Raw genomic sequence first — 24,974 nt, 5'->3', positions numbered from 1 at the left:
TATTTCATTTTAAATATAGAATGTTTGGATTTCACAATAAAAATATTAGACTGCCAATAACAATTCTATTTTTATTACAACATTACTACTTTAAACTATACCAAGAGTGTCACATCCCGGCCCGGGCCCCCACCACATCCCGGGCTCGATTCCGCCGTAGCACGATATTATCCGCTTTGGGTTCCGACCACGCCCTCACGGTTTTGTTTCTGGTACTCATACGAGAACTTCCTAGTGGGTCACCCATCCTGGGATTGCTCTCGCGCAAACTCTCTTAACTTCAGAATTCCGATGGAACCCGAAGCCAGTAAACTCCCAAAAAGCCTCGTGCTATGTAAAGATGTGAATATACATATAAGACTTAGAGGATCCACTTCCCTGGGCGATGTGGGATGAAACAATCCACCCCCCTTAGGGGCCCGACGTCCTCGTTGGCACACTTCCGGCCAGGGATTGGCTCTAATACCAAATTGTCACATCCCAACTCGGGCCCCCACCACATCTCTGGGTCTACTTCACCGTAGCATGATATTGTCCTCTTTGGGCCCCGACCACACCCTCACGGTTTTGTTTCTGGAACTCAGACGAGAACTTCCTAATGGGTCACCCATCATGGGATTGTTCTCGCGCGAACTCGTTTAATTTCGAAGTTCCGATGAAACCCGAAGCTAGTGAGCTTCCAAAAAGCCTCGTACTAGGTAGAGATGAAAATATATATATAAGGCTTAGATAATCCACTCCTATGGGCGATATGGGATGTAACAAAGAGGCTTAAGGATTTAAACTTAAAACCAAAACATCATATCAATCACTACTTGCCACGAACGAAACACATGTCAAAATATAAGTGAAAAGATACGAAAGAAACATATTATTTCCTCTACTTATATAATGGCATGTTATGTGAAATAATCTCTCAACACATTGGGTTCATAATTAAATCATGAGAAATGTTAAAAAGGTTCTCTAAAAAAAATAAGACAGTTTCATAAACTTCCCATTAACTAATGTTTTTAACACAATTCTATACAAATATTATAAAATATTGTGAATAAAATAAGGTGACTGAGAATTTATAGAATTCTACTTCATGACTCATGAGAGAGTTTGCTTTAGAATTTCTCTTAGAACAGTGGACACCAAAACGACACTCCATATGAGGAGGAGGAGGAGGAGGAGGATACGACACTCCATACGAAAGAGATAAAAGCTCCACTTCAAGACTTCACGCAAACTCCTGGTCGTTTTTCTGTCTCTCCTCTCTCCCTCTTTATTTTGGAGAGGGATCCTTCTTAGATCTGAAACTTTGATTCAACTGTTCGATCCAGTTTTAAAATTTCCCAGTACTTTTCGATTCACTCCAATCTCCGATTCTCTTAAAACCCATTTTTTTGAAGATCAGAGAAGATTATCGCAAAGCATACATGGAAATTTCGTAGTATTATTTCCATATATAAAGGAGGGAACTTTTGATTGGGGCAGTGAGAGCTTACTCCAATGGGGTCCCCTAGGCGAGAAAATGCTTCTTCTTCTTCTTCTTCTTCTTCTTCTTCATCCTCTCAACTCACAGACGCTTCGATCTCAGGCAAGTGATTCAGTTTCTCTAATTTCCTCATTCATTATTTTACTTTGTTATTTTTCTATAATTTCTGGCCCTCCAAATCGAAAACCCAGAATTTGTTTTATGTTTGGAGTTTATGTTTATTAATTTATTGAATTGAGACTTTTGATATGTTGGAAAGAAGTAGACTTTTAGGTTTGGTAGTGGAATTTGAATTAGGATGATAATTGGACTATTAAGTGGATTGCAAATAGAAAGAAAAAAAAAATTGTAACATTTGAGGCCAAAAGGGTCTTAAGCAAACAATTCTATTAAGCGAAATAGGGTCTAAGATATGAAGATTGATCTCGAAAACTATCCGATTACTGGATTTGAAATAAATGGGAATCCTTTTTATGCTTATCATGAATTGACAAACTGCAATTCTATCGTTTTCCGACTTAACGGGCTTTATGAGTGTGTTTAGTTTAGTAGGATTATGGGTTGAAGGATATGATTCAAATGTTTTATGTAGTTTAGATTATTCAAATTGTTTGGTAAAGGCTTTCCTGTCATGTTCTAGTTAAAAAGCTTCCATCTGAGATATAGTAGGCACCGAAGTATCCATCTCCGTGGTCATTCAACTTGTATACTTGCTCTTGCGAATGTTACAGTAGCCATCTCTCTTTCTTATAAATATTGTGACTTTCATTTTTCACTTTTGATGTGCATAACTTAATCTGTTCAAACTATTTTTCCCACCTCTCTTCTCTTGTGTTAATGCTTCGTCACCAAAGTTTCAATTATGATTGGAAAGTAAATGAATTCAAGGAAGCTGTAGACCCTATCAGTCTTCTCTCACTGATTAAGTTGCATTATGTTTCAGGGATCCATGAGAAGCATCAAGAGGAACTAGATAACTTGACACTAACATCACAACCCTTCAGAACGTTGAAGTTTTTCATATTGGCTGTAATTCAGTATGTTAAGCGTTTAGTATCATATTTGTTGGCAAGAGGTGGTTGGCTTGTGCTTTCGAGTATTGTGCTATTGTCTCTTGGAGTTCTTCTAATTACTTTTGATGGTCCTCATGAAAAGGTATATATTTATTTGTAGATTATCTTAGTGATATCACATTTTGCAGCAAGTTATGTTCGTACAGATGAATCAGAGGTTTTCTCGCTGAAATTTTGTTCATTTATTATAGGGGCTGTTATATATGGTAAATAGGATTCTAACCTTGGGTCAACTAAACCCTTTTGTAGCTTCTTGATTGCGTCATAACAAGTCACGACCTTTTCAGAGGGCTCCGTGTTTTGATGCCTTTGCATGAAGGATACTTATTCTTATGAACCAACTTCAAATCTCTACCTCCATCTTTGTTAGCTGTATATTATTTTGGATAGGACTGCTTTAAGAATGCTGACACTTAATAAATATATCAAGGCAGTGAACAATCTTTAACGCGTTTACTTTGTGTGGTCCGGATGTTAATTTTTAGATGCATATTATTTGTACCCTCCTGATGGTGAACCATGATATTACATACTGTGTTCGCATTTATCTTAGTTGTTTTGTTTAAATGCTTCTTGGGAATTATGAATACAAGTTGTTGCCATATTTCTGCAGCATCTTGAGGAACTTGCCAAATATTTCCAGTTTGGTTTATGGTGGGTGGCCCTTGGAATTGCATCTTCGATTGGTCTTGGTAAGCAACCTGACAAAATCCTTGTTCCTATATCAGAATTTCTGATGGTGCAAGTAATTTAAACTCGGGAAAAGGATGTTCTGGTTGTCAATGGCCATGCTTTTCATATTTTGAACAAGAAAGAGCATCTCGTCTGATATTGTTTTTAACTACTTAGCAACATCTTTCCTGGTGTGCATTGACCTAGCCTACCTGATATATGAAGACTTTTGCTTATTTTTCCTTCAGGATCTGGTTTGCACACGTTTGTCCTATATCTGGGCCCCCATATTGCGTTCTTTACATTAAAGGCTATGCAGTGTGGTCGGGTTGATCTAAAAAGTGCCCCCTACGATACAATACAGCTAAAACAAGGCCCTTCGTGGCTTGGGAAGAGCTGCTCTGACTTTGGACCACCCTTGTTTCCATCATTACATGGTTTGCGGGTTCCACTTAGCAGCATATTACCACAGGTCCAGTTAGAGGCTGTTTTATGGGGTCTTGGGACTGCAATTGGAGAGCTTCCTCCATATTTTATCTCAAGAGCAGGTGAGCAGAACAAACCGTAGGTTGATAAACTCTCATACAACTAATATTTGTGCTAAGTATTTACTCCCAAGGGCAGGCATGCAGAGCCATTAGCATACAAGAAAAATGGATAGGGGGAGGGAGGAGACCTTTCATCAAATGATCTACGTTATTTATATATTTGATTCTGATCTTCTTTTGGTTTATTGCTTCATGTAGCAAGCGTGTCTGGTAACAAAGTTGCTATGGAAGAATTGGATGATCCCTCAGATGAAGGAACAGGATTCATAGCTACTCGTCTAAACCCAATCAAGCACTGGCTTCTATCACACTCTCAGCAGTTGAACTTCTTTACGATCCTAGTACTTGCTTCGGTTAGTTTGAACATCATTACTAGAATACCATTACCAGAAAATATAACATTTAGTTTCATCCAAGTGAGCTTTTATGCTTTTCCATATGAAATCTATTATTTTCCCTTCATTACAGAGAATTCTTATTCAATATTACACGAACAGATATGCTAACTGATCAATGAATTTTGGATTTCTATTACCATACAGTAGTTCTACGAGTTCATGTTAGTCTTTAAAATCCAACTTTTAAGTCTTGAGATTTCTGAAGTATGTTACGCATTAAAGCTGGTGTTCATATATACTTGTACTGCTGCACTTCTTGTTTGATCACAGAAAGCATCACTTGTTAACGTGTTATGCTTATCATAAAATTGTTTTAATTACTATTTTCATTGTAACCTGCCAGTTAACCGGGATACTTTTCAGGTGCCAAATCCTCTTTTTGACCTGGCTGGCATTATGTGTGGACAATTTGGTATTCCATTTTGGAAGTTTTTCCTTGCAACAGTGATTGGAAAGGCAATTATTAAAACTCATCTACAGGTTTGTAAAGTTCCTTTTGGTATGTTTTGGTTTCACTTACGCAAAATATTTTTAGTTTTCACTTTTGGTATATACTTTGGCAACCAGATGTTACGTATTGGCTTCTGATTAATGGTGGTGGTTTGCTTATTTTCTCTATATGCAGACAGTTTTCATCATCTCAGTTTGCAACAATCAACTTCTTAATTGGATAGAGAATGAATTGATTTGGGTTTTCAGTCTCATTCCCGGTTTTGCTGCTGTCCTTCCTAACCTCATTGCGAAAATTGATGCGGCAAAGGAAAAGTATCTCACAGCTTCTCCTTCGTCAAATATCAAGGTAACTCTACTGATTATAATGCTACATTGGCTTTTAACTTCTATGTTGTCGGTTTTGATCTCAGGTGCGGGTTTATTTCAATTTGTCTAATTCAAAATCCTTGGCAGGTGAATACGTGGGACTTCTCATTTGCCTCAATTTGGAACTCTTTGGTGTGGCTTATGCTGTTGAATTTCTTTGTCAAGATTGTTAATGCAACCGCTCAGAGGTATCTGAAGAAACAGCAGGTAATGGAGGTTGCTTTGTTGTCAAAGAAGTCATAGAATACCAGTCACAAAATGTTGGGCCATGCGCCTTAAAATGGAGGTACTGCTCTTGTTTCCTATTTCTTTTCTTTTCTCCTGCTCGGTTTGACAAGTAGAAGTAATAGAAATTGCTAGATACAGCTCTTTCGGAAGGCACCGTTGATCTCTCCCCAAAATATTCCGTGCATGTCCTTGTTAGAAAGCTTGTATAGGATAACAAATGTAATGGAGAGCTGTAGAATGTGTAATTTTGGGGGGGGAGCATTATTTGGGGTGTTTATTACACCCCCTTCGTCAACTGAAAGTTGAAATTAGAAATTTGAACGTTATTCTTTGCAATGCAGTGCAAGACAACGCTTATAATACATTTCGGTGATAATCTCTCTCTCTCTCTCTCTCTCTCTCTCTCTCTCGTTTCTATGAAACATGAAACGTCTGGATCACCATTGAATGCCTTTTCTACTACTTGCCTTCGCTATTTTAGCAATGTAGTTTTTCCCCCCTTTTTTGCAACGATATGAAGATTTCATTGATTTTTTTTTTTAATCTGAATATATATTTACGATAAGGGGTGGAGGAATAAATTGGTATTGAACTCACCATCTATGAAATTTGAATTTAAGACCTTTTACTTACAAATGAAGGAATATCATCAAATCGTAGTAATAAGTGGTAGAAAGATTTTATTGATTAAATACGAACAGTTACATTAGCATTTGCGGAAAAGGATCCGAGATCCAGGAGATTCTGTGATCGTGTCTGTTCATTGTACCTCGCTGGATCCATTTCGAGCATCTGCGACCAAATGAATAACCATTTTTTTATTTTAATCACATCTAAAACATTGTTCTGCCGAAAACATAAGCTGCTATGTAGCATGTGCAGCTTAGTTGCACTCTCTAGGAGTAAACTGGAAAACCACATGGCTTAAATTGCCGCAGAGGAGTTGATATATTGAACAATACCTTCCACAGCCGTGTCTGTCGTCGTCCCCGTCCTCAGCATGTCGATCGAGTTCGATTCTATCTCAATTTTGTACAGGGAAGCTTGTACTACGTCTCTTCCGCTAAAGACACATTGAAGGTGAACCCCCCTGCATTGGAGTTTCACACCGATCCATTCTAGTGCATCCGAATACAAATGATCCATCTTATGTTTGTCTTAAGTGGACGAACTTCCCTCACTAATGACTATATAATATGAATGTGTATATTACAAAAAATTTCGGCCCAATTGGACTATCGGTCCATGGTAATTGAAATATAGTCTTTGTAATAAAAATTAAAAAAATTAGGATTTAAACCCGTGTGATAAAGTCTGTTAGGTTTTGGGTTCAAAAATTAAAAGTTTTGTCAACTTTTCGTTAATTGTTAGCACCCGTGCCACACATGTGAGTCTAAAACGGAATTCTCCATTAGCATATGAGGCTCATATGTGAGGCTAACTTTATCTTTTTAGCCTCACAATTTAGGATCACTTGCTAACAATTAATTGAGAGTTGACGAACTTTTAATTTTGGGCCTAAATCCTAATAGATTTTATCACAAAATTTTAAATCTTAATTTTTATACAATAAAAATTATTATTTGACTACTCTGTCAGCACATGAACTACTAATTCAATTAAACCTAAAATCTCCATATTTTACTATGAAAGCGTTCCAGTCAGCGTCGTTATTACAGATTGTCTCCACGTTCCCAAGATCATGGTTTGATTCTCATCCAAAGCCATATTCAAACCCATTTAGTATGGAAGCAAGTGGTAGTAGATTAATAATAAGTTGCTACTACCATCGGTTGTCATATAAAAGCCTAACAAACATATACGAGTTATACATATTTAAACACACACACATATATGTATATTGTATTCTATCCCTTGGCCAACTAGTAGATTAAGATATAATACATCGACAAAAAAAAAAGATTTAAGATATAATATAATTAACCTACACAACTACACCACAAGTGTTGCACCCAGATCATAGTATATAGTATTTGGCATCCCACTTGGCATGAATATTGAATTGCCACAAACAACGTCCCCAATGACATTATACAGAGAGAGAGAGAGAGAGAGAGAGAGAGAGAGAGAGAGAGCAATTATTTAAAGTATATTTGTTAGCAAATAGTATACATTATACATTAGGACTTAAGGAGGATGGGTTTAATATAAAGTATGATTTAGAATATAGAATAACTTTCCGGAAAATAAGTGATAGATTCGAGAGGGTTGGTGGTAAGTTTGTCATGGAACACCAATATTGAACCTGTAGCAGATCAGCAGATCCAATGTATTATTCTCCTGGACAGCATATAACCAAGTTCATCCATGTGTAAAACCATTTCTTAATTTCTTAATTTGTTTTGGGATAATTACAAATTTACATTGTTGAGGTTTAAGGTTAGTTTTAAAAATGGATCACGAGGTTTCAATTTTTTTTATTTACTTATTAATGATTTTATATAAATCAAATTTATACTTTTTGTTAGATTAACCGTCAAGTCAACTATCAAATAATGATGTGAAAGTCTAGAATTCACTTTGTAAGCCTATGTAGGGGAAACACAATCTCAGATGGCGTTAGTGTGGCTTTGTGAAAAGATTAGTGGATTTGGAAGGCGAGTTATGCTCTGACACAGGAGCAGTTAATGGTTCACTAGATAACCAATGTAGCAAAAGACTTAAGGGTGTGTTTGTTTGGCATCACTAGCCTTCACTAGGCTGGACTGGACTATTTAGCAGTGCAGTCCCGTGTTTGTTGCAGTCCGGGATTACGTTTAATGAGCTTAGAGGGGACTCGCAGGGACTAACACCTTCGCTAAATGTTCTTGGCGAGGCCCCCCGTATATGGGCGGACTGCTAAGACCATCTTAGACAAAGAGTTGCTCGTGTCCTGACGACCTCGCCGACTGGTGCGCCCTCATCCTCTTCCTCGTCTGGGGTTGGATCACTGAAACCTGAATTCAGAGCATAAGGGGTTACGATTTGGTCCAATTGGGACTTAGGGTTTATCCTGATTGGAATTGAATTGGGGGAATTCGTCCGTTTCCAAAAGAAAAATCCAGACTTTGCATTGTGATTGGCTTCGAGCGATGAGTTCTCACCTGCGTTCGAATGTGATGAGAAGAGGCAAAGCTCTTCCGCCTTCAATCGAAATCAGAGCGTCACCGTCGCGAATACAGGAGACTCAACTGCGATTTCGATTTTGATTTCAATTGAATTTCGTTATTGTGCTGCGTTTTGTGATTTGGAAGCTTTATTGATTGAAATGGAGGGAGAAAGTTGTGGAATTTGGACGAAAAAAGGGAGAGGGAAGAGAGATTCTTAGTCCAAAGTTGTGTAATTTGGACGGAAAAAAGGCTGAGGAAAGCGAGAGGTTTCTTAGTCCAGAGAGAGTGTTCTAGAACAAGAAAAAGAACAAAAAAAAAACAGAATTAATTATTATTATTTTCTTTATCCTGCTTTTTAGTCCGACACTGCATCAAACGCTTCACAAAAATAGTCCAATTTAGTCTAGTCTAAACCAGTCCAACTTAGTCCTTGACGCTAGTCCAGTCCGAGATAGTCCTGTGCAACAAACGCACCCTAAATGGACAAATGTCTAAAAATAGGGTGAAAAGATAAAAAGAAAGAGAACTTTGTAACTCCTTTAGACTAACCTCAAACCTCAATTGTGTAAAATGTACTTAGCTCTTTGTTTTCAGACCCAAAGTTTAAACGTCTAAACTTTAAGGGTTTAACTCATTTGAGACTACAAATGCTTGTTACTGTTTGTTGTTGAAGGTTAGGGTTTTTTGTGTTTTGCTTTCTTGTCTGTTGTTGGGCTTTTGCTTGTGTGAGCTTCTCATGATGTTTTGAGTTGCTGCTCTTTTTTTGTTTAGACTTTTTATGTTGTGTGTAATTCTCTCTTTTTATGAAATTTTCATTTTCTGACAAAAAAAAAAAACCACCTAAGTAAGAATAAAAAAAAGGGTATACTAGGGATACTAAATTTGCAAACCAAATGATGTGTCATCAATAAGAAACAAATACGTTAAACCGACACTTAATTAACAATTCAATCATCTACAATCACATCATTTGGTTTACAAATTTGATTTTAAAATTTTAGTCTATCTATCATTACCCATAAAAAAAAAATCCAGCCATAATAAAAATATAGTTATAATATGGCCAAACCTTGAATGCATTAGTATATTATGATAACAAATTTGGGTGCAGAAGATTTGAACACGCAAAGAAATAGGTATTTTGGCATCTAAATATAAATTGTGTTTTTCTAAAAAAAAAATGGTTATCGACACCTTAAAATTCTTATTTTACATTCTAAACTTTATATATTTAGAAAAAAGATATACTTATGAAAAGTAAAAAATAAAAATTTTAAAATGCCAATAACTATTCTTTTTAAAAATTTATGAATTATTTTGGGTGAAGTGGGGGACAAATAAATGAAATCTTTAGAAGATTTGACCAGATTCCCAACGCCAATTATTTAACAAGACCAATTGACAAATATAAGATTAGTATTATATTTTATTATGTACTAAAAAAACTTATATCTTGTTATTCTTTATTACTTGTTTTTTCTTCCAAAATAATTTATTACTTGTTTAAACAAATTGTTTAAGGTTCCCAAAGTTGAACAGTGCGAATATATCGAAGGCATTCACAATGCATACATAATGCGGATGATTCATGGATCCTTTTGATTCTTTAGAATATTTTAAATATATTTTTGTTTGAATACAAATATACAATACAATACATGTCACAAAAATATAAAGAAATGAGTCGAAGTGTGTAGAGCTCTATAATTTATATCATTTCTCAACTTCACAACAAGTGAATGGATAACGTATTAAACAAACTCAGATCATTGTTTAACTGATTTTTATATTACAATTTAGTTTTAATTTTCTTCACCTGTTAGTGAATTTTTTTAATTCAAATATTATAAATGAACGAATTCGATATAATTTATCCGCATCCTAGTGGTGAAGATCGGCTATAAAATTATGTCGTATAAACATAATTGTTTACACGTATGCTATATGTATTTAATAAAACCGTGAACATTTTGTAATAAAAAAAATTGTGGACATCTTTTTTAACAAAACAAAAAAAAGTGGACATCTTAGTTTAGTGATTAAGCATAATTGTCTCAAAATTTTAATATTTTTTTTTGTCAGACGCTAAATTTGTTAAATTAGATGTTAGATTAAGAAGCTAACATAGATCAAACTCACGCCGTGGTGCAAGGACAATACTTCTCTCACCACTGTAGAGAAGGCCACTTGCTCAAAATTTAATATTTAATTGTAATTAAATGGGAAGAAGAGTAAAACAAAAGGGCCAAAACCTACGTGGAGAATTCTCTTGTGGACTCCATGTGTTTAATCATTTTATGTGTCGCCAAAAGTCCAAATAAATTCTTTTGTAAAAAGAATTCCCAATTTTTTCTAGCGTAACTTTTTGGACTTTAGATATAGCAGCCTTCATGTGGTGTAATTTGAGTTCTCATATGTGCCAAGTCATGAGTTTGTCCAATTCAAAATATCTTAGCCACCCCACTAAGTGGTTGATGCTCATCGGTAGTAGGCCGCTATATATATCGTATTAATTTTGGCAAACAAAAGTAATCTCAAAGGAATTTGTGATTCACGTCATGCTCGCCACAAACAAAGCTTGTCCAAACGTCTTTAAGCCCAAGGCATGAACAACTCTCAAGTGAGATGCGTTCATTCCTCGATCTACAATCGTATTGAAGAAACTCAGATCCAAACGAGATCATATATAACTTTTCTTGGCTGGCCTATAAGACACAAAACAGAATTGAGCTTTCAAGCTTTGCTTTTGGTTTCATTTAGCTGTAGCTGATTTGGATTGAAAGCCTGTAGCAGCTTGGAGCACACTCGATTGAACTCACACAGGTTCGAGCTTAACAATAACTAGGGTAAAAAATAAAGAGAACTTTAACGAAAAGCTTCTGGTACTGTTCACTTTAACGAAAAACTATATTTTTACACTAAAAAATTAATCCTGGTACTATTCACTTTACCCTTTATTTTGTCCTTATCGTTAAAAGTCAAAATTTTCAAACCATTTTCATTAATTTTCCTAAAGATAAAACCATCCCACCATGAAATTGCAGTAATACCCTTGGACAAAATTAAGTTAAATTGGTGAGTTGGCCGACCGAGTGTCACATCAAACAAACTATAGATATGTTTATTTCAACGCTTATTGAGTAGTAACTACCATGCCAGTAGTACTCTCACATGCCCAACTTTAGATTACTGACTGAATGCTAAACCGACAGAGCTTTCACCGTAACCCGCAAGTAGAAACAAACTGGGGCCTCCCGGCACCACCAAGAAATCTACCAGCACCGCCGTGGCAATTGGTTTCTTGCAGTAGGTCCCGCCGAGTGAATGGTGGGAGTCGGGTGGCTGGCATTGTCCTTTTGTCCTTGATGGGATATTTTCCCCCTTTATTTAAGCTTTTTAATTATGTACACATGCATGATGAATATTTCATAAGCTATATAGGTTTGTCTGGTGATATTTTGGGACGAGACTGAGTGTGAGGCTGAGATTAATACTGACAAGGCCTACTGGGTGAATTACCTAATTTTTGTAACATTGCTGTCTCAATTATTCAATCTGCAAAATTTCTTGGGTCCCAAGCAAGCATTTTCTTTGCATTTCTGGGTCCTCCTTTAATTTGCGCAGTTGGAAATAAATCGGATGGATTTGTGTTAGCTGGACACCCAAAACTTACTAACACGCTCTGATACAGGGGTGAATTTATGATTTGATTTTAATTTGAGGTAATTAATTTAGTTTACCTCATGATTAAATCAAAATTTTACTTTAATGAGTTAACCCTAATGGATGAAATTTGATCAATTAAGGATAGTTTTTGGGGTGTGATATCCACACACCCCATTTTACTTCTCACACACTTTTTTAATTTTCGGCCGTCGGATCGGATGAATTAAAGAAGATCACGGACATAAATTATCAAGAAGTGCGTGAGAAGTAAAATATGGTGTGTGGTTAGCACACCCCTAGCTTTTCCCCTTCTGAATTTGACTTGAGTTGTTTGATAAAGCTTCTCAGATGATGACATGTGTTGTTTTAGGTTGCTTGCTTTGTCTTGGTCTATATGCCATATTAGTGTGATACTCATAAGTTAGACACGTTAACTTTGATTAGTCAAATCGTTAAATTTAAATAATTTACAACCGAAAATAATATCGATGTTTACAACTTTATTCAAATATATCTATGAATAGAACTTGGTGAAGTAGTGCTTCGTCTCCAAAGAACCGTGCAACAAAGTAAAAGTACATAGATATTGATTCTAGTTAGTATCATTATTATGGTACTCTAGCTATATTATACATTGAGTACCACAGCAACCATAAGTGGGTGATATGTACACATTCAAAGTGAAACATGCATGATGTTGCTTTATCATATTAAAAATAAATAAATAAATAAAAAATCTGCCTCAATCTCCCTCCCCTTCTTTGAGTAGTTTATGGGTTAAGATTTCATTCCCTTCCCTTCTCAGTAATGAAAGAATTAAGCAAAAGGTGTTCCAAATGCCTATTTTAAATCCTCTCTCTCTCTCTCTCTCTCTCTCTCCGTGCTACAAGAATACTTAATAAGAAGAAGAAAAACGGGTAGTAAAGTGGAAAGTTATTCCTTTGGTCCATATATTGACTTTAAGAATGCGGCCAATGAGATTCCAATATGACTTGTATGAAATGAATTTATATTTAACATGATATTTTAGTCTAATAATACAATGTCATGTGTAAGTTTCTGTTTACGTAACATTATACTCTTAAATTAAAATCTCACGATAATAGTGAACTCGTTCTATATTACTGCTTTTTGCTACATCCTCCACAAGCTTTGATATTGACAACAAGATTTCATTGATCTTCATCACCAATTCATCATTCATCAATGACCCAAAAACATGAATTAGTGTGCTATCCATACACATCTTTTTACTTGTCACATACCCTTTGTTAATTTATGTCCGTTGATTTTCTTCAATTCATCCGATCCGACAGCCGATAATTAGAAGGGTGTGTGAGAAGTAAAAATGGATGTGTGGATACCACAACCCAAAAATTATCTGACATGGACCCCAACAACAGGAACACCAATGTAGAGATGGGATGGGAGGGAAACAAGTTGCAAATTTTAAAATGGTGGGTTCATCATTTCTTATGCCAGAAACTAACCCAATACGCATGCATACTCCATACCCCTATGATTAATGAGGTTAATGGATTGTACGAGGCAGCTCTAATTGGGAGATTAGTCTGGCTAATTTTTTATTCAATTTTTGTTGCGGAGTGTTAAAGTAAGCCCTTAGTGCAGTGGCACTATAGCCAAGTGATTGCCCACCTCGTCAAAGGTTTTAATCCCCCACCCCAATTCCTAATTAATGGGAAAAAAAGGAGTAAGCCTATAATTAAGAAAATAAAATAAAGAAAATGTGCATTATACCAAAAAAAAAAATGTGGAGATTTATGGGATAAACTGGTTTAGTTAGGGTATGTTGGATGGAATCATTGGATTGATTTTATTTTTTCTCCTTTTTATTTTTATATTGGATGGACTAGATTGTTGGAATATTGTTCTATGATTGGTACAGAGAGAGATTCCTACTATCCCAAGCCAACTTTTTAACATATATATTCTAATAATTCACTGAAATCAGAAGCAGTTTATTTATCAAATTAAATAATGAAAGTTCACAATTTTATGAACTAACCTTACTAAACTCAGGTGACTAGTCCATAAAGCAGTTTGTGATCAACATGATACGAATAAGAACAAAAACTAACATGTTATAAAGTTTACTCGACGGTGCAATAGAGACTATATTCCTAAGGAAGAATTAAGGAATACTTCTCCTTCTTTTATATTTAAGAAGAAAAATGATATTATGTTATTGAAAAAAATAATCAAACCAGTGCAAAAGATGACAACTAAAAGTCTGATAAACAAAGTGGAGGATATTGAAGAACTAAATGAGTCAAACTATTTATAAAGCTTGATCATCGAAATATTATTGTAGTCATACTCAAGTACCCACACAAGGCACATCCAACAAATATGTTAGACATGAGGTAATGTAAAGCAATAAATACTAGGACCAAAACCAAGTTGATTCACGTTTTCAAGCTATATGCATATATATGTCTCATATGCCAAGTTTTAGCTATACGAAACAAGGTGTATAGTTAATAATGGTTACCCTGATTGCATAAATGTAATGACATTTGAAAGGAGTGGTGTTAAATTAGTAGGACTTGGATTGTCTGCCCTCCCATTTTAGTGCCATCCTCGTGCTCTCCTGTTTGTGTGGTCACGGTTAAGCCACGTCAACATTTTATATTACTATTTCTTTTTTTCTTTTTTTTATAAAAAAAACAATATAAAATGTTGACGTGGCTTAACCGTGACCACACAAAACAAGAGGGCACGGGGAGGGCACCGAAATGGGAGGGCAGACAATCCAAGTCCTAAATTAGTAATGCCAAATTATCTGACTAGGGTCAGAGTTGCTTCATGCATTTAGTATTGACTTTGCATTTGTGAATAGGAGCTTATCGCAGTGGTGGATTCTTGTGTTAATACTTCAAAGCAATGCCTTGGAATTCAAGTAAGGGAAATCGGGTAGATCTTTAAGGAACTTGGTTTGCTTAAATTTCGCAAAGTTCTATATAATTGTTGGTCGATTAATCTTGTTTGGTGTTACTTGGATCTATGTATATCATTGCTAATTAACTGGATTTTTTTTATGTTGATTGTGAAATTATTATTGGTTGAGAATATAATATGGTCTATGTGAACGATGAAATGAAACTATTTGTACATCATCACTCATATGTGAGAAGTCTTATTTATTTATTTTAGTCTTGTAAATATTTCTTAATTATTTTTTCTTTAATTTTAGATCACGTTCGAATTCGAGATTTTCTACCGAATTGAGTCCGGGGCGTGAAAAAGCATGCGAGAATTACATCACAACCATATACGTTCTGCTATATTGAGTTAGACAATGTATCCCTGCATGCATGTGGTATCGAATCCAAGCTAAATTAGTTCAATCCCGGAGCTAAATTAAAATGCTCGGACTTCTAATGATATTCTCATCTCCAGATTATTATTTGCACTTTTTTTACAGAATTAATATTGTAATTTAAAGTAATGTAAACTATGGAAAGACGAATTCAAATTCGAGATATATAGCACATTAGTCCTATCTAATGTGGTTACTCTCACGTTTGCAATCATCTTGCACTATTTTGTTTTTTCTATCAGAAATGATTGCAAGATTACCAACCTTAATAACATCTCATTTTAACTAAATTATTAGAAAATCTTCAATCAACATTACATCGACGTCACTTTTATAACTACCATTGTCATCTTATCTTAACAAATTTCAGGTGGATTTAACAGATTATTACGTCAACACCAACTAAGTAAGCAGTTTCATTTTAATTGAAATATCATAAATTAAAGAATAATAAAATGAATCGTTAAGTATATAACGTTAGGTCAATTACCTAACTTTGAGAGGGAGAGGTTAGGGTTTATTTGTTTTCAAGGGATATGTATTCTCTCTCCTCCTATTTTTCTTCCTCTCCCTCTCCTACTATTTAATCGCTTAATATTAAGCCATATCATCATTTTGTTTTATCTTCTCTGTAAAGAGACAAAAGAAGAGGAAACTGAGAGAGCAGGGGAGGGAAAAAAAAAAAGGAAAGAGAATCCAACTCCGGTTTCAAATGCAAAGATTTGTAAGTTGGGGAATATTCAAATATTTGCACAAGTCACACCCTCCATATTCCATCACGTTCAGCATAGAAAATAGATTGTAGGTAAATTCTATTTTACACTCTCAAGTTTGGGGTCAATTGCAACTTTATAGAATGTCTTTCAAAGATCTAAAGCTCATACATTTCTTATTATTTCATTTGAATTTCATATATTCGTTAAAAAATATGTTAAGTCAACCATTAAATGATGACGATGAGATCTATGTTTGTGCTTATGTGACTTCCAACTTGCTCTTTGTAGATAAAAATCAATACAAAGAATAATTAATAAAACATCAATTTACCAATGTAGTTTACATGTAAATTCTAGTACAATAACTTAATTTTGTTGATTTTTACAATGTAACTTGTTCGTGAAACGCTAGTGACATCTATAAGGCCAAATTGAACTTTTCTGAAGTGTAGTAAAACAAAACACAGATACCTCTCACAAGCTAATTTACTTGAAAAAAATCAAAATTAAAACATCATTTCCAAGCTAATTAGTAATACAATCTAATAATATTATTTGTCACTTATGAACAAGAAATCATATAAATAAGATGTTTAAATTCGACTCTTGTGCGAGTGAATTTTCTAGTTCCCTTGAAAACAAAATAAAATAAACATAAAATGTAATGTTAACACGTGTCCAGATGAGACTCAGTTTCTAAAAAGGTCATCCTCACAATGCTGGCAGGAGCCTGTGAGAACAACACGTCCTATGACCTCCAACCCCTTCACACTCTAAGGGGTTTCTGGGAAGGAACCGAATCATTTCATGGGCTCAGGAGGTTAAGCTTTCTGAGCAAAGAATTTGAGCCGTTGAAATTTGATCTAACGTCTACAAACAAATAATCTTTTTTTAAAATTACAATAATTACAGCTGTTGAATCAAATTTTAACGGCATGTGTGATTTGTGCATGAAGGAATCCGATTCTTCAGGGAAGGAAGGGTAGGGCTCCAACCGCGATGTGGGCCATATCTGTTCTCTTGTGGGACCCATAACAAGGGTAAAACTGGAAAGTCAAATGCAAATCTCCTGGTCCTGGATGAGCCGGGTGGATGGAGAGATACTTGCTTAATCTCACCGGCAATCACTTAATTAAATACAAGATTAGGACTTGATTATAAATTTCCTATGATATCTACCTTTAAAATAATGGACATCAGCCACGTGTAAGAAGATGATGGCGATAAAGAGGCGCGCCCTTTTCAACAACAAACCAACTTTTGTCAAAGGCTAGTGGTTGTATTAAACATTTGGGAAAACACCACAATGAGTGGGAGTCACTTTGGGCCCCACCATATAATCTCAAAATGGAGCTTGTACCATTTGAACCTCAGTCCAATCATTCCGCTTTGCAAACAAATTACAGTTTGAAATTTTTTTTATATAAGTTAAAACTTTTTTCAAGTAATTACTCAATCTAATTACCGACAAATTACATCCTGACGTTTCTCCTAACTTGTACAATTTGAATTTCTTCTGTTGAGACACATCGGAATTAATTTTACGTATATATAAGATTGTAATTTAGAATAGTTTGCAAAATGGACTAGAATTCTCTATTTTGTTTTTTTCTTTCTATAAAAGATTAATATAAGATGTTGACATGACTTAATCGTGACCGTTTAAATAGAAGGGAAGGAAAGAGGAGGAAAAAAAAAAAAAAAAGGTGAGAATCCAACTCCTTGCAAAAGATGCAGGAAGCCAAATTGTAGTGTTGTTTGTTTATTTATCCACTTCACATCACACGTGAGCACAATCATCTGTCATACTTTTATCACCAAACATCAAGAGCCACATCTCCTCCTCAAGGCTTCTGCCAGCACCATATTATATGTACAGACAATATAAGGAATAAAGGTGAAGTGAACCATACAAAATTAGGGCACAAAAGGCCAAGTGAATAAAAACACCATCTTGTGACACAATTTAAAAAAAAAACAAAAATTCTAAAAGGGGTTTTACCATTATATGCACTAAGACATGCACATTACACCCTCTTCCATATAAAATATATGTCAAAAGTTCTTACTGCCCTTTCTGGAAATTTAAACCTCCCAAAAAGAAAGGAAAAAAAGAAAATCTCTGTTACATCCCTCCTTCGCCGTTCTTCTCTCTTTCTGCCCCAACAAAACATCCCAACTTTTCCTGCAATTTCCCATCCTATCCTCATCAAACCAATCAAATTTAATTAGACTTTCACCATCAACCCTGTCAGAATGTAGACACAAAAACTACTCTTTTCAATAGGACAATTTTACCCCCACCTGCTAAACTTTCATCCCAAAATTGTGGGTTCAAATTCCATTCCACCTAGACCTTCCCGGTGTCTTGTTCTTGCTTCTTCTTCCACTTCTTCTTAGGCTGCCAGAGGGAGAATGCAAATTCTCGTTTCCTTGGGCAAGAATCAAGCTTTTCGTACACAATCCCCGCCACCTAAACTGATTTCAGCTTCCTTTTCCAGTTTTTCATCTGTAAATTTTTGGGGGGGGGGGGGGGGGTTGCAATGTTGCGCCAAGGGATAACTGTTCTACTCACCGGCGGGTTGTTTCTTCTGTTCTGCCGGTTTTACCTGGACCGTACTAGGAACAGCAGCATGTACATAAGGGAAGCCTACAGGTACAAGCTGGTGTGGCCCGGAGGATTGTGCTGCAGCAAACTGATCATGCATAAGAGCCTGCGAGGATACGTTACCGCCTTTCATGTTGTTGGTAGCTGCAGCAGCTGCCGCCTTTGCAGGATCATTGGTGCTCGTATTAGAATGTGTAACGGGAGGGCAGAGTGACAACATCCCACTCGAGGAAGTCCCAGATGAGCCTTGTGACTGCTGCTGTTGCTCAGGTCGGCGTCTTGGACCATGGTAATACCCACTTGAAGGAGATTGAGTAGAGGTGTTACTATTGGAATGTGGAGCTTGGGGCTGCATGTAGGTATTAGAGAAGAACAACTGCGCTTGCTGAAGCAATTGCTTAGATAAATGTTGTTGCTGGTGCTGGTGCTGATGTTGATGTTGTTGCTGTTGATGCTGAAGCTGCTGATGCAATTGTGGCTTAGTACCAGCGCTCGAAGACGTAATATGGGCGTGGCCTAGGATCGAAGGGACATTCCTCCCACCAACAGGAGACGACTTCTGACTGGGCACTGTTGGTGAGTTCTTGGCCTGCTGAGATGACAAAGTCGATACTTGGCCAGCTTTATTTCCTGTGGAAGTCGAACTAGTTGTCCTGGGGCTTCCACCAGCACTCTTAGCCATTGATGAGGTTGTGGTTGTGGGTGAACCCACCATTACCGGAGGAGATGGAGACTGATTGCTACTGGCAGGCTGTAACCCTTGAGATTGGGTTGAAGCCTTCGTGCTGGCAGCAAATGAAATCTGTGTGTGGCTTTGTTGTGTCCGCCCGTGCTTCTGAGGGAGGTTTTTGAGGGACGATGAGGTTGACGAGGCTAGAGATGATGAAGGAACTTGGGAAGTGGTTGTCCTTGCAGAATTCTTCCACTGTGGAGATTGAGTTGGACTGGTGCTGCTTTGGACAAGGTTTTGGGGGAATGAGGATAGAGCATTAGGAAATTTCGCAGCCATAGAAGAGGTTGAAGGGAGGTGATCAGAGTACACGCTGCCATTACTTGTCGTTGGCGTTTTGTTTCGAGCTACAGCCGCAGAAAATTGCTGCTTATGAAGCTGATTCATCTGCTGCTGCTGCTGCTGCTGTTGCTGGTGATTCCGCATTTGTTGCTGGGGTGCCGGTGCATTTGCAGGGATGACAGCAGCTGGCATAGCAGAACTGGACGATCGGACAGGAGTAGAGGTGAGGTTAACAGCTCTTGCTGAACTATCAATCACATTGTTGCCCGGTATTGTAGAACCAGATGTATCAGTGACATCTGGCCTGGAAAAAGCAATGGAGTGTCCAACAGTTGATGAAGCTTTCCCCGCCATAGCCTTTCTTTCCTCTTCCACATTAGAGGAATCCCCTCCTCCAGTTTTCCCTTCTTCTGGAACACGATAATTCTTCTTCTGTTGTGCAGCTTGCGCAGCCATGTACTGATAGTTGTGCCTAACATCTGGAAGGCTCTGGAGAAATGCATGATTCATTGATGTTAGGTCAATGCCAGGAGCAGCGGTAGCACCATTTAAGGAAGCAAAAGACATGGCGAAAGTTTGGGATGCTTCAACCCCAGCCTTTGAACCCTGTAGCTGCTGCTGCTGCTTCTTTTCACTACCACTGGCACCTGTTGCACCGCTGACACTTACAATTGAAGGTGTCATCAAAGCAAAGTTTGGCGGGTGCATTGGCATTGCAAAATTCTGACCATAAATACTCATGTTCGCACGAGAGCCACGACTATCAGCAGTTGACGGGCTGTCTTCGCCACCCATTTCAGGTTCAAGTTGACGCGAAGCATGCAGATTCTGCGGTTGCTGCTGTCGCTGCTGCTGCTGCAGCTGTGCTTGCGAAGGTTGGTTTTTTGAGGCAGGAAAGCCTTGCAAGCTCCCGCTGCTGCCATTGATAACACTTGGATGTGGTCTCTGCTGCTGATTTTGCAAATGCTTCTGGGACGACGAAGAACCACCTGAAATAGTAGTGTTTGGATGACCTTGTTGACTTTGCTGTGATTGAGACGGCGGTGTTTGTTGCTGCTGCTGTTGTAGTTGGGAAGGATGGAGCATTTGAGAAGAATAGAAAGACCCGTTAAAATAAGGCATTGCTTGAGCATGGGGTCCTCTGTAGGCCGGCTGTGCTCCTAAATGAGCCGGCATTGGAAATGGATATGCGTTGTTCTGCAAAATTGCCAAATACTGGGGTTCATTTCCAGCCATATTTGGGTAGTTGAAACTCATTGCTGGAGCTGCAGCAGCGGTTGCAGCTGTCGCATTCAATGAAGAGGAGGTAGGTGCACCGGACAAAGCCGCACCAGCAGCATTAGGAGACTTCACAGACCCTGGTCGAACAGCAGCAGCTGCCTGCTGCTGGCTCAATGGGAAAATGAAAGCAGGACCATGCTGAAATTTTCAATAAAGAAAACGTATCAATATTTAAACCCCCATGACAATACCATTCAACAAATGCAACAAATAGTATCAAAACGAGGAACGTACCAAAATATTACTAGGTGCCCCAGGAGGCAGACCTTGCTGGAGCACGATTTGCTTTCTCTGCGCAGCATCCACAAGGTTTGCTGCTTGTGAAGTTTTGTCCTTCGCAGATTGAGCAGGAAACATAGAAATCCCCTGCCCCTTGTCCTGTGCAGGATTCACCCCTCTACCTGGAATATTGCCAAGCAATTCTGGAGGTAATACATTGGGATTGCTGTGCTTGGCTCCCCCATACAGAGATCCTGAACCAGCTGCTACCGGCCAGAAAGGATTCATCCTCGACATTTGCTGGTGATAGAATATATTCCTCGCAATGTAGCAATGGGTTGCGCACCTCTTTGGCCGAGGTTGATTAGAAAGCAAATGCGGCGGCTGCACCAGTTGAAATTTCCATTAGAAAACAAAAACAGAACACAGAGCTCCACATAGTTTTAAGAGGAACAAAAAAATAAAATAAAATATTAGAAGTTCATAAAATGACCGAAAATTACATACTTGTAACGGAGCTGAAGAAACGGTGCTCCCATCCATGGATACAACTCCTTGTAAAGGCGCCATATATCTGCTGATGAGAACACATCCATTTCCCCAAAATAAGTAATATTTAAAAACCAATGAACAAGGCCAATAACAAGAAAAAATATGGCAAAAGAACATATAACAAAATAACAGAAGCGTACCCCATTGGAGGAAGCCCGCCCGGCCAACCGGCTACAGACATCGGCAAAGGTACAGAGCCCGATTGCACTGAAGAATCAGAAGACCAAATCACTATATGAGCAACCCAAATGAGAGGTAGAGGGGAGCGAGCGAGCGAGCGAGCGAGAGAGAGAGAGAGAGAGAGAGAGAGAGAGAGAGAGAGAGAGAGAGAGGCAGAGAGAAACTAAATTACCAGTTTTCTCGGTGTTATGCTTAGCACCATTTTGGGGCAGCTTGTTTCCACTAATACTATCAGTCTTCTCCAAATCAAGCTGCAGATCAAAATTCCTTTCTTTCCCACCAACAATGGAAGAAGTCTGCTTTTTCAAATCAGCTGCTTCTGCTTCTTCCACGGCTGCTTTTGGCTTCTCAGTTTCCAAATTTGCAGGCTGCACTTCTTCATTGTTGCCAGTTTTCAGAGCTTTGCTGTCATCTTCTCTGCTTACAGCTTTTAATTCCTGCTAACCCAAAGTGACACACATTAAATAAAGAATCTTCAAAAACCAAAACCCATAATATGCAAATGGAAGAGGTGGTCCCCACTCACCGTTTCTGCATCTACGGAGATAAAATCAACTTCACCATCCCTTTCTGGAGGAGCCTATATTTTTATATAGGCATCAACGACCAAAAAAAATCCAATATTACTAATTTATCCTTTAAAAAGGGAAAAATATGAAGGAAAAAAAAAATGAAAATTTGATGAAGCTCACCATCAGATCTATCTGGAACTTTTCTTCTCGGTGGTTTTCAACCTCTGGGACTGTTGAATTCCTGGAAGAAAAAAAATCCATGAACGAACAGAAAATTATAAAAAAAGTTAATTTTTTTTTATGTTGAATAAAAATAAAAAAATCAATCTTCGATGCTCACGGTTTCGTCAGTGTGATTTCTTCACATTTATCATCCAATCTAAGGCCAGTAGGTTCCTTCTTGGGAGATTGAGGTTCTTCCTTGCTCGTTTTAACATTTCGACTCTCCGATTCATCGTTCACTGGCCTTGACTTTGTCACCGCGTTGCTCTCCGGCCTAACTGACTCCGGCTGAGCCTCCAGCGATGCCGGAACAGCTTGAGAGTGGGGCAAATCATACGAAGACCCGCCATTTTCAGCTGCAGATCCTGGGTCTTTTTCCAAATTCGGACCGGAAGTCTCAACCTTAGCAGGCTGATCAGCCACCACTTTGGCCGTAGAAGAAATGGGACTGTTTTGAACTGCCGGGTTCTCGTCGTCATACTTCACGGGTCGCGGTCTTTTCCTCTTGGGTGCTGCGGATTCGAACCAAAGACACCAAATTCCATCAGTCACGATAAAAACACAAAGAACCCAGCTCTGTTTGCTCACCGAAAAACCAAGCGATTCAATCCCTTTTTCTCAGTCTCTCAGCAACCAAACGGAGCATTCGGGGTACCCAAAAAGAAATGAACAAAACCGAGGGCTCCGTGAGCTTATAATACCCACCCACGGCGGAAATGGAAGTGACAGAGGAGCTAGAATTCTGAGGGAAGGGCGACGTCAACTGAGGAACCACACACGGCGAGTTCGAGATCGGCGACGAAACTCTTGATTTGGCGTCGCTGGTAGATTTGTTGTTGGCTTCTCTGGATTCGAACTTAATCGAATCGGTGATGGTAACTTCTTGCTTCGTCGGCCCCTGCGGCTGCCTATTCATCCCGTACAACACCTCCGCGATCTCTATTTCTATCTCATCCTGATTAGACGACGCCGTCTTGATCGACGACGATATCTTCGGCGGCCGAAGTTTGGGTCCGTTTGGCTTCTGCAACAAAAAAAGTCACTATATGTTAGAAATAAAAACAAGCAAAAAAGCAGAGAAATGAATTGAATTTGATGGAATTGAAGGCCCACCAGCCTCTTCCGGACCACCGAGGCGTGAGAAGAAGAAGGCGAAGTCGGAGCCGGGCCAGCCATCAACGACGCGCTTGGCCGAACAGGCGATGTCGAAGCCTGGCGGTGAATTTGGTCTCCGACAACACCGCAACTTGAAGGCCATTCGTTAGACCTCTTCGTCGACGCTGAAAAACAAAAAAAATAAAAAATAAAAAATAAAAAAAATCAGAATCCCGGAATCCATAATATTCACACAACTAGCTTTTTTCCATTGAATCACTTGATTTCTGCTCTACCTGACCGTGCTTTTCGGGGCACCGAAACGCCAATCATCTCGTCGGTGACCTTCAAAGTCGTGAGCGGCCTGAAATGCTTGTTGCTATTAAGATTATGAACCGGCGAGAAGCTCTTCCGGTGATTTAACATCGACGACGACAGAGATGCCGTTGACGATGGGTGGTTCGGCGGAAGCATCCGAATTGACGACCCACCGCCGCCGACTACACCTCCGTCGTCTTCATCCTCGTCTTCGTCGTTCACACTCTCCTCGGAACTATCGTCGCCGCCGTCTTCTCTATTGCTTCCGTGCATCAACCTATCGCCTCTCCGCCTCTTGCTCCGGCTCAACCGATCCCTATCGCGGTCTCGGTCCCGGTCTCGGTCCCTCTCTCGATCCCGATCTCGATCTTTCTTCCGATCTCTGACCCTCGACGTCTCTTGCAACTCCACCGGACCATCGTCCTCTGCAAAAACCAAAAAATCGAAAACCAAAACAACCATCAAAACGAATCGAAAAACCAGCAGCTGGGTATTGTTAAAAGGGCTTAGATCTGTTAGGAGCCGCACCTGGAGAGTCTCTGAGGCTGCCACTTCTGTGTCTCCGCCGTGACAGGCCATTTGGGGCCGCCATAGCTGACCTTCTCGCATCTCTATTCCTATCCATATCTAATAAAATTACCTAGCAACAAATCAGCTACACACAGGACTCTAATCCCATCTCTCATCACCGGAAACCCATCATAATTCGCCGGATAATTTAGTCAAACCCACCGGATTTGCAGCTCCGAGCTCCCAACCCCGTCAACGATCTCCTCTCTCACAAAGCTATTCCCACTCCCAAATATCTCAAGCTTCGCTTATCTTCTTCCACCTCTCACTCTAGCTCTCTGTAGCTCCCTTTCCCCTCTCTCTCTATTTCCAACTCTCTCTCTCTCTCTTCTTTTTATGCTCTCTATCAGTC

At 38.4% G+C, this 24,974-nt stretch overlaps 2 protein-coding genes across 3 annotated transcripts; one reads left to right on the top strand and one right to left on the bottom strand.

Moving 5' to 3' along the window:
* Positions 1–1,151: 1,151 nt before the first annotated feature.
* Positions 1,152–5,597, top strand: LOC126596571 (vacuole membrane protein KMS1-like). The gene is made up of 8 exons (XM_050263201.1): positions 1,152–1,585; positions 2,427–2,638; positions 3,170–3,248; positions 3,477–3,776; positions 3,975–4,129; positions 4,538–4,654; positions 4,800–4,973; positions 5,081–5,597. The coding sequence occupies exons 1-8, from the start codon at positions 1,498–1,500 to the stop codon at positions 5,234–5,236; spliced, it is 1,281 nt and encodes a 426-aa protein (XP_050119158.1). The 5' UTR covers positions 1,152–1,497; the 3' UTR covers positions 5,237–5,597.
* Positions 5,598–17,938: 12,341 nt separating this feature from the next.
* On the bottom strand, positions 17,939–24,974 carry LOC126596570 (protein TIME FOR COFFEE-like). 2 transcript variants are annotated; one of them, XM_050263199.1, is made up of 12 exons: positions 24,581–24,974; positions 24,031–24,477; positions 23,753–23,919; positions 23,345–23,663; positions 22,758–23,151; positions 22,598–22,658; positions 22,432–22,485; positions 22,078–22,342; positions 21,866–21,932; positions 21,681–21,750; positions 21,189–21,557; positions 17,939–21,092 (listed from the first exon to the last, which is right to left on the bottom strand). In XM_050263199.1, exons 1-12 carry the CDS (start codon positions 24,675–24,677, stop codon positions 18,621–18,623), a joined length of 4,782 nt encoding a protein of 1,593 aa, XP_050119156.1. In that variant the 5' UTR covers positions 24,678–24,974; the 3' UTR covers positions 17,939–18,620. The 2 variants fall into 2 exon arrangements, with proteins under 2 accessions (XP_050119156.1, XP_050119157.1); XM_050263200.1 differs by having other exon boundaries at positions 21,681–21,747.

The sequence above is a fragment of the Malus sylvestris genome, chromosome 13 (genome assembly GCF_916048215.2).
Source record: "Malus sylvestris chromosome 13, drMalSylv7.2, whole genome shotgun sequence".
NCBI lineage: Eukaryota > Viridiplantae > Streptophyta > Magnoliopsida > Rosales > Rosaceae > Malus > Malus sylvestris.
Note: the sequence above shows the minus strand (reverse complement) of the source record. Positions and strands in the feature narration are given on the sequence as shown.

Excerpts from the sequence above, each read along its gene's own strand:
- LOC126596571 (XM_050263201.1), top strand. The coding sequence starts at position 1,498 with ATGGGGTCCCCTAGGCGAGAAAATGCTTCTTCTTCTTCTTCTTCTTCT. Across the intron at positions 3,249-3,476 it reads TGCATCTTCGATTGGTCTTG|GATCTGGTTTGCACACGTTT; the intron begins GTAAGCAACCTG and ends TTTTTCCTTCAG. Across the intron at positions 4,655-4,799 it reads TTATTAAAACTCATCTACAG|ACAGTTTTCATCATCTCAGT; the intron begins GTTTGTAAAGTT and ends CTCTATATGCAG.
- LOC126596570 (XM_050263199.1), bottom strand. The coding sequence starts at position 24,677 with ATGGATAGGAATAGAGATGCGAGAAGGTCAGCTATGGCGGCCCCAAAT. Across the intron at positions 23,664-23,752 it reads CGGTGGTCCGGAAGAGGCTG|AAGCCAAACGGACCCAAACT; the intron begins GTGGGCCTTCAA and ends TTTTTGTTGCAG. Across the intron at positions 23,152-23,344 it reads CACTTCCATTTCCGCCGTGG|CACCCAAGAGGAAAAGACCG; the intron begins GTGGGTATTATA and ends TCGAATCCGCAG.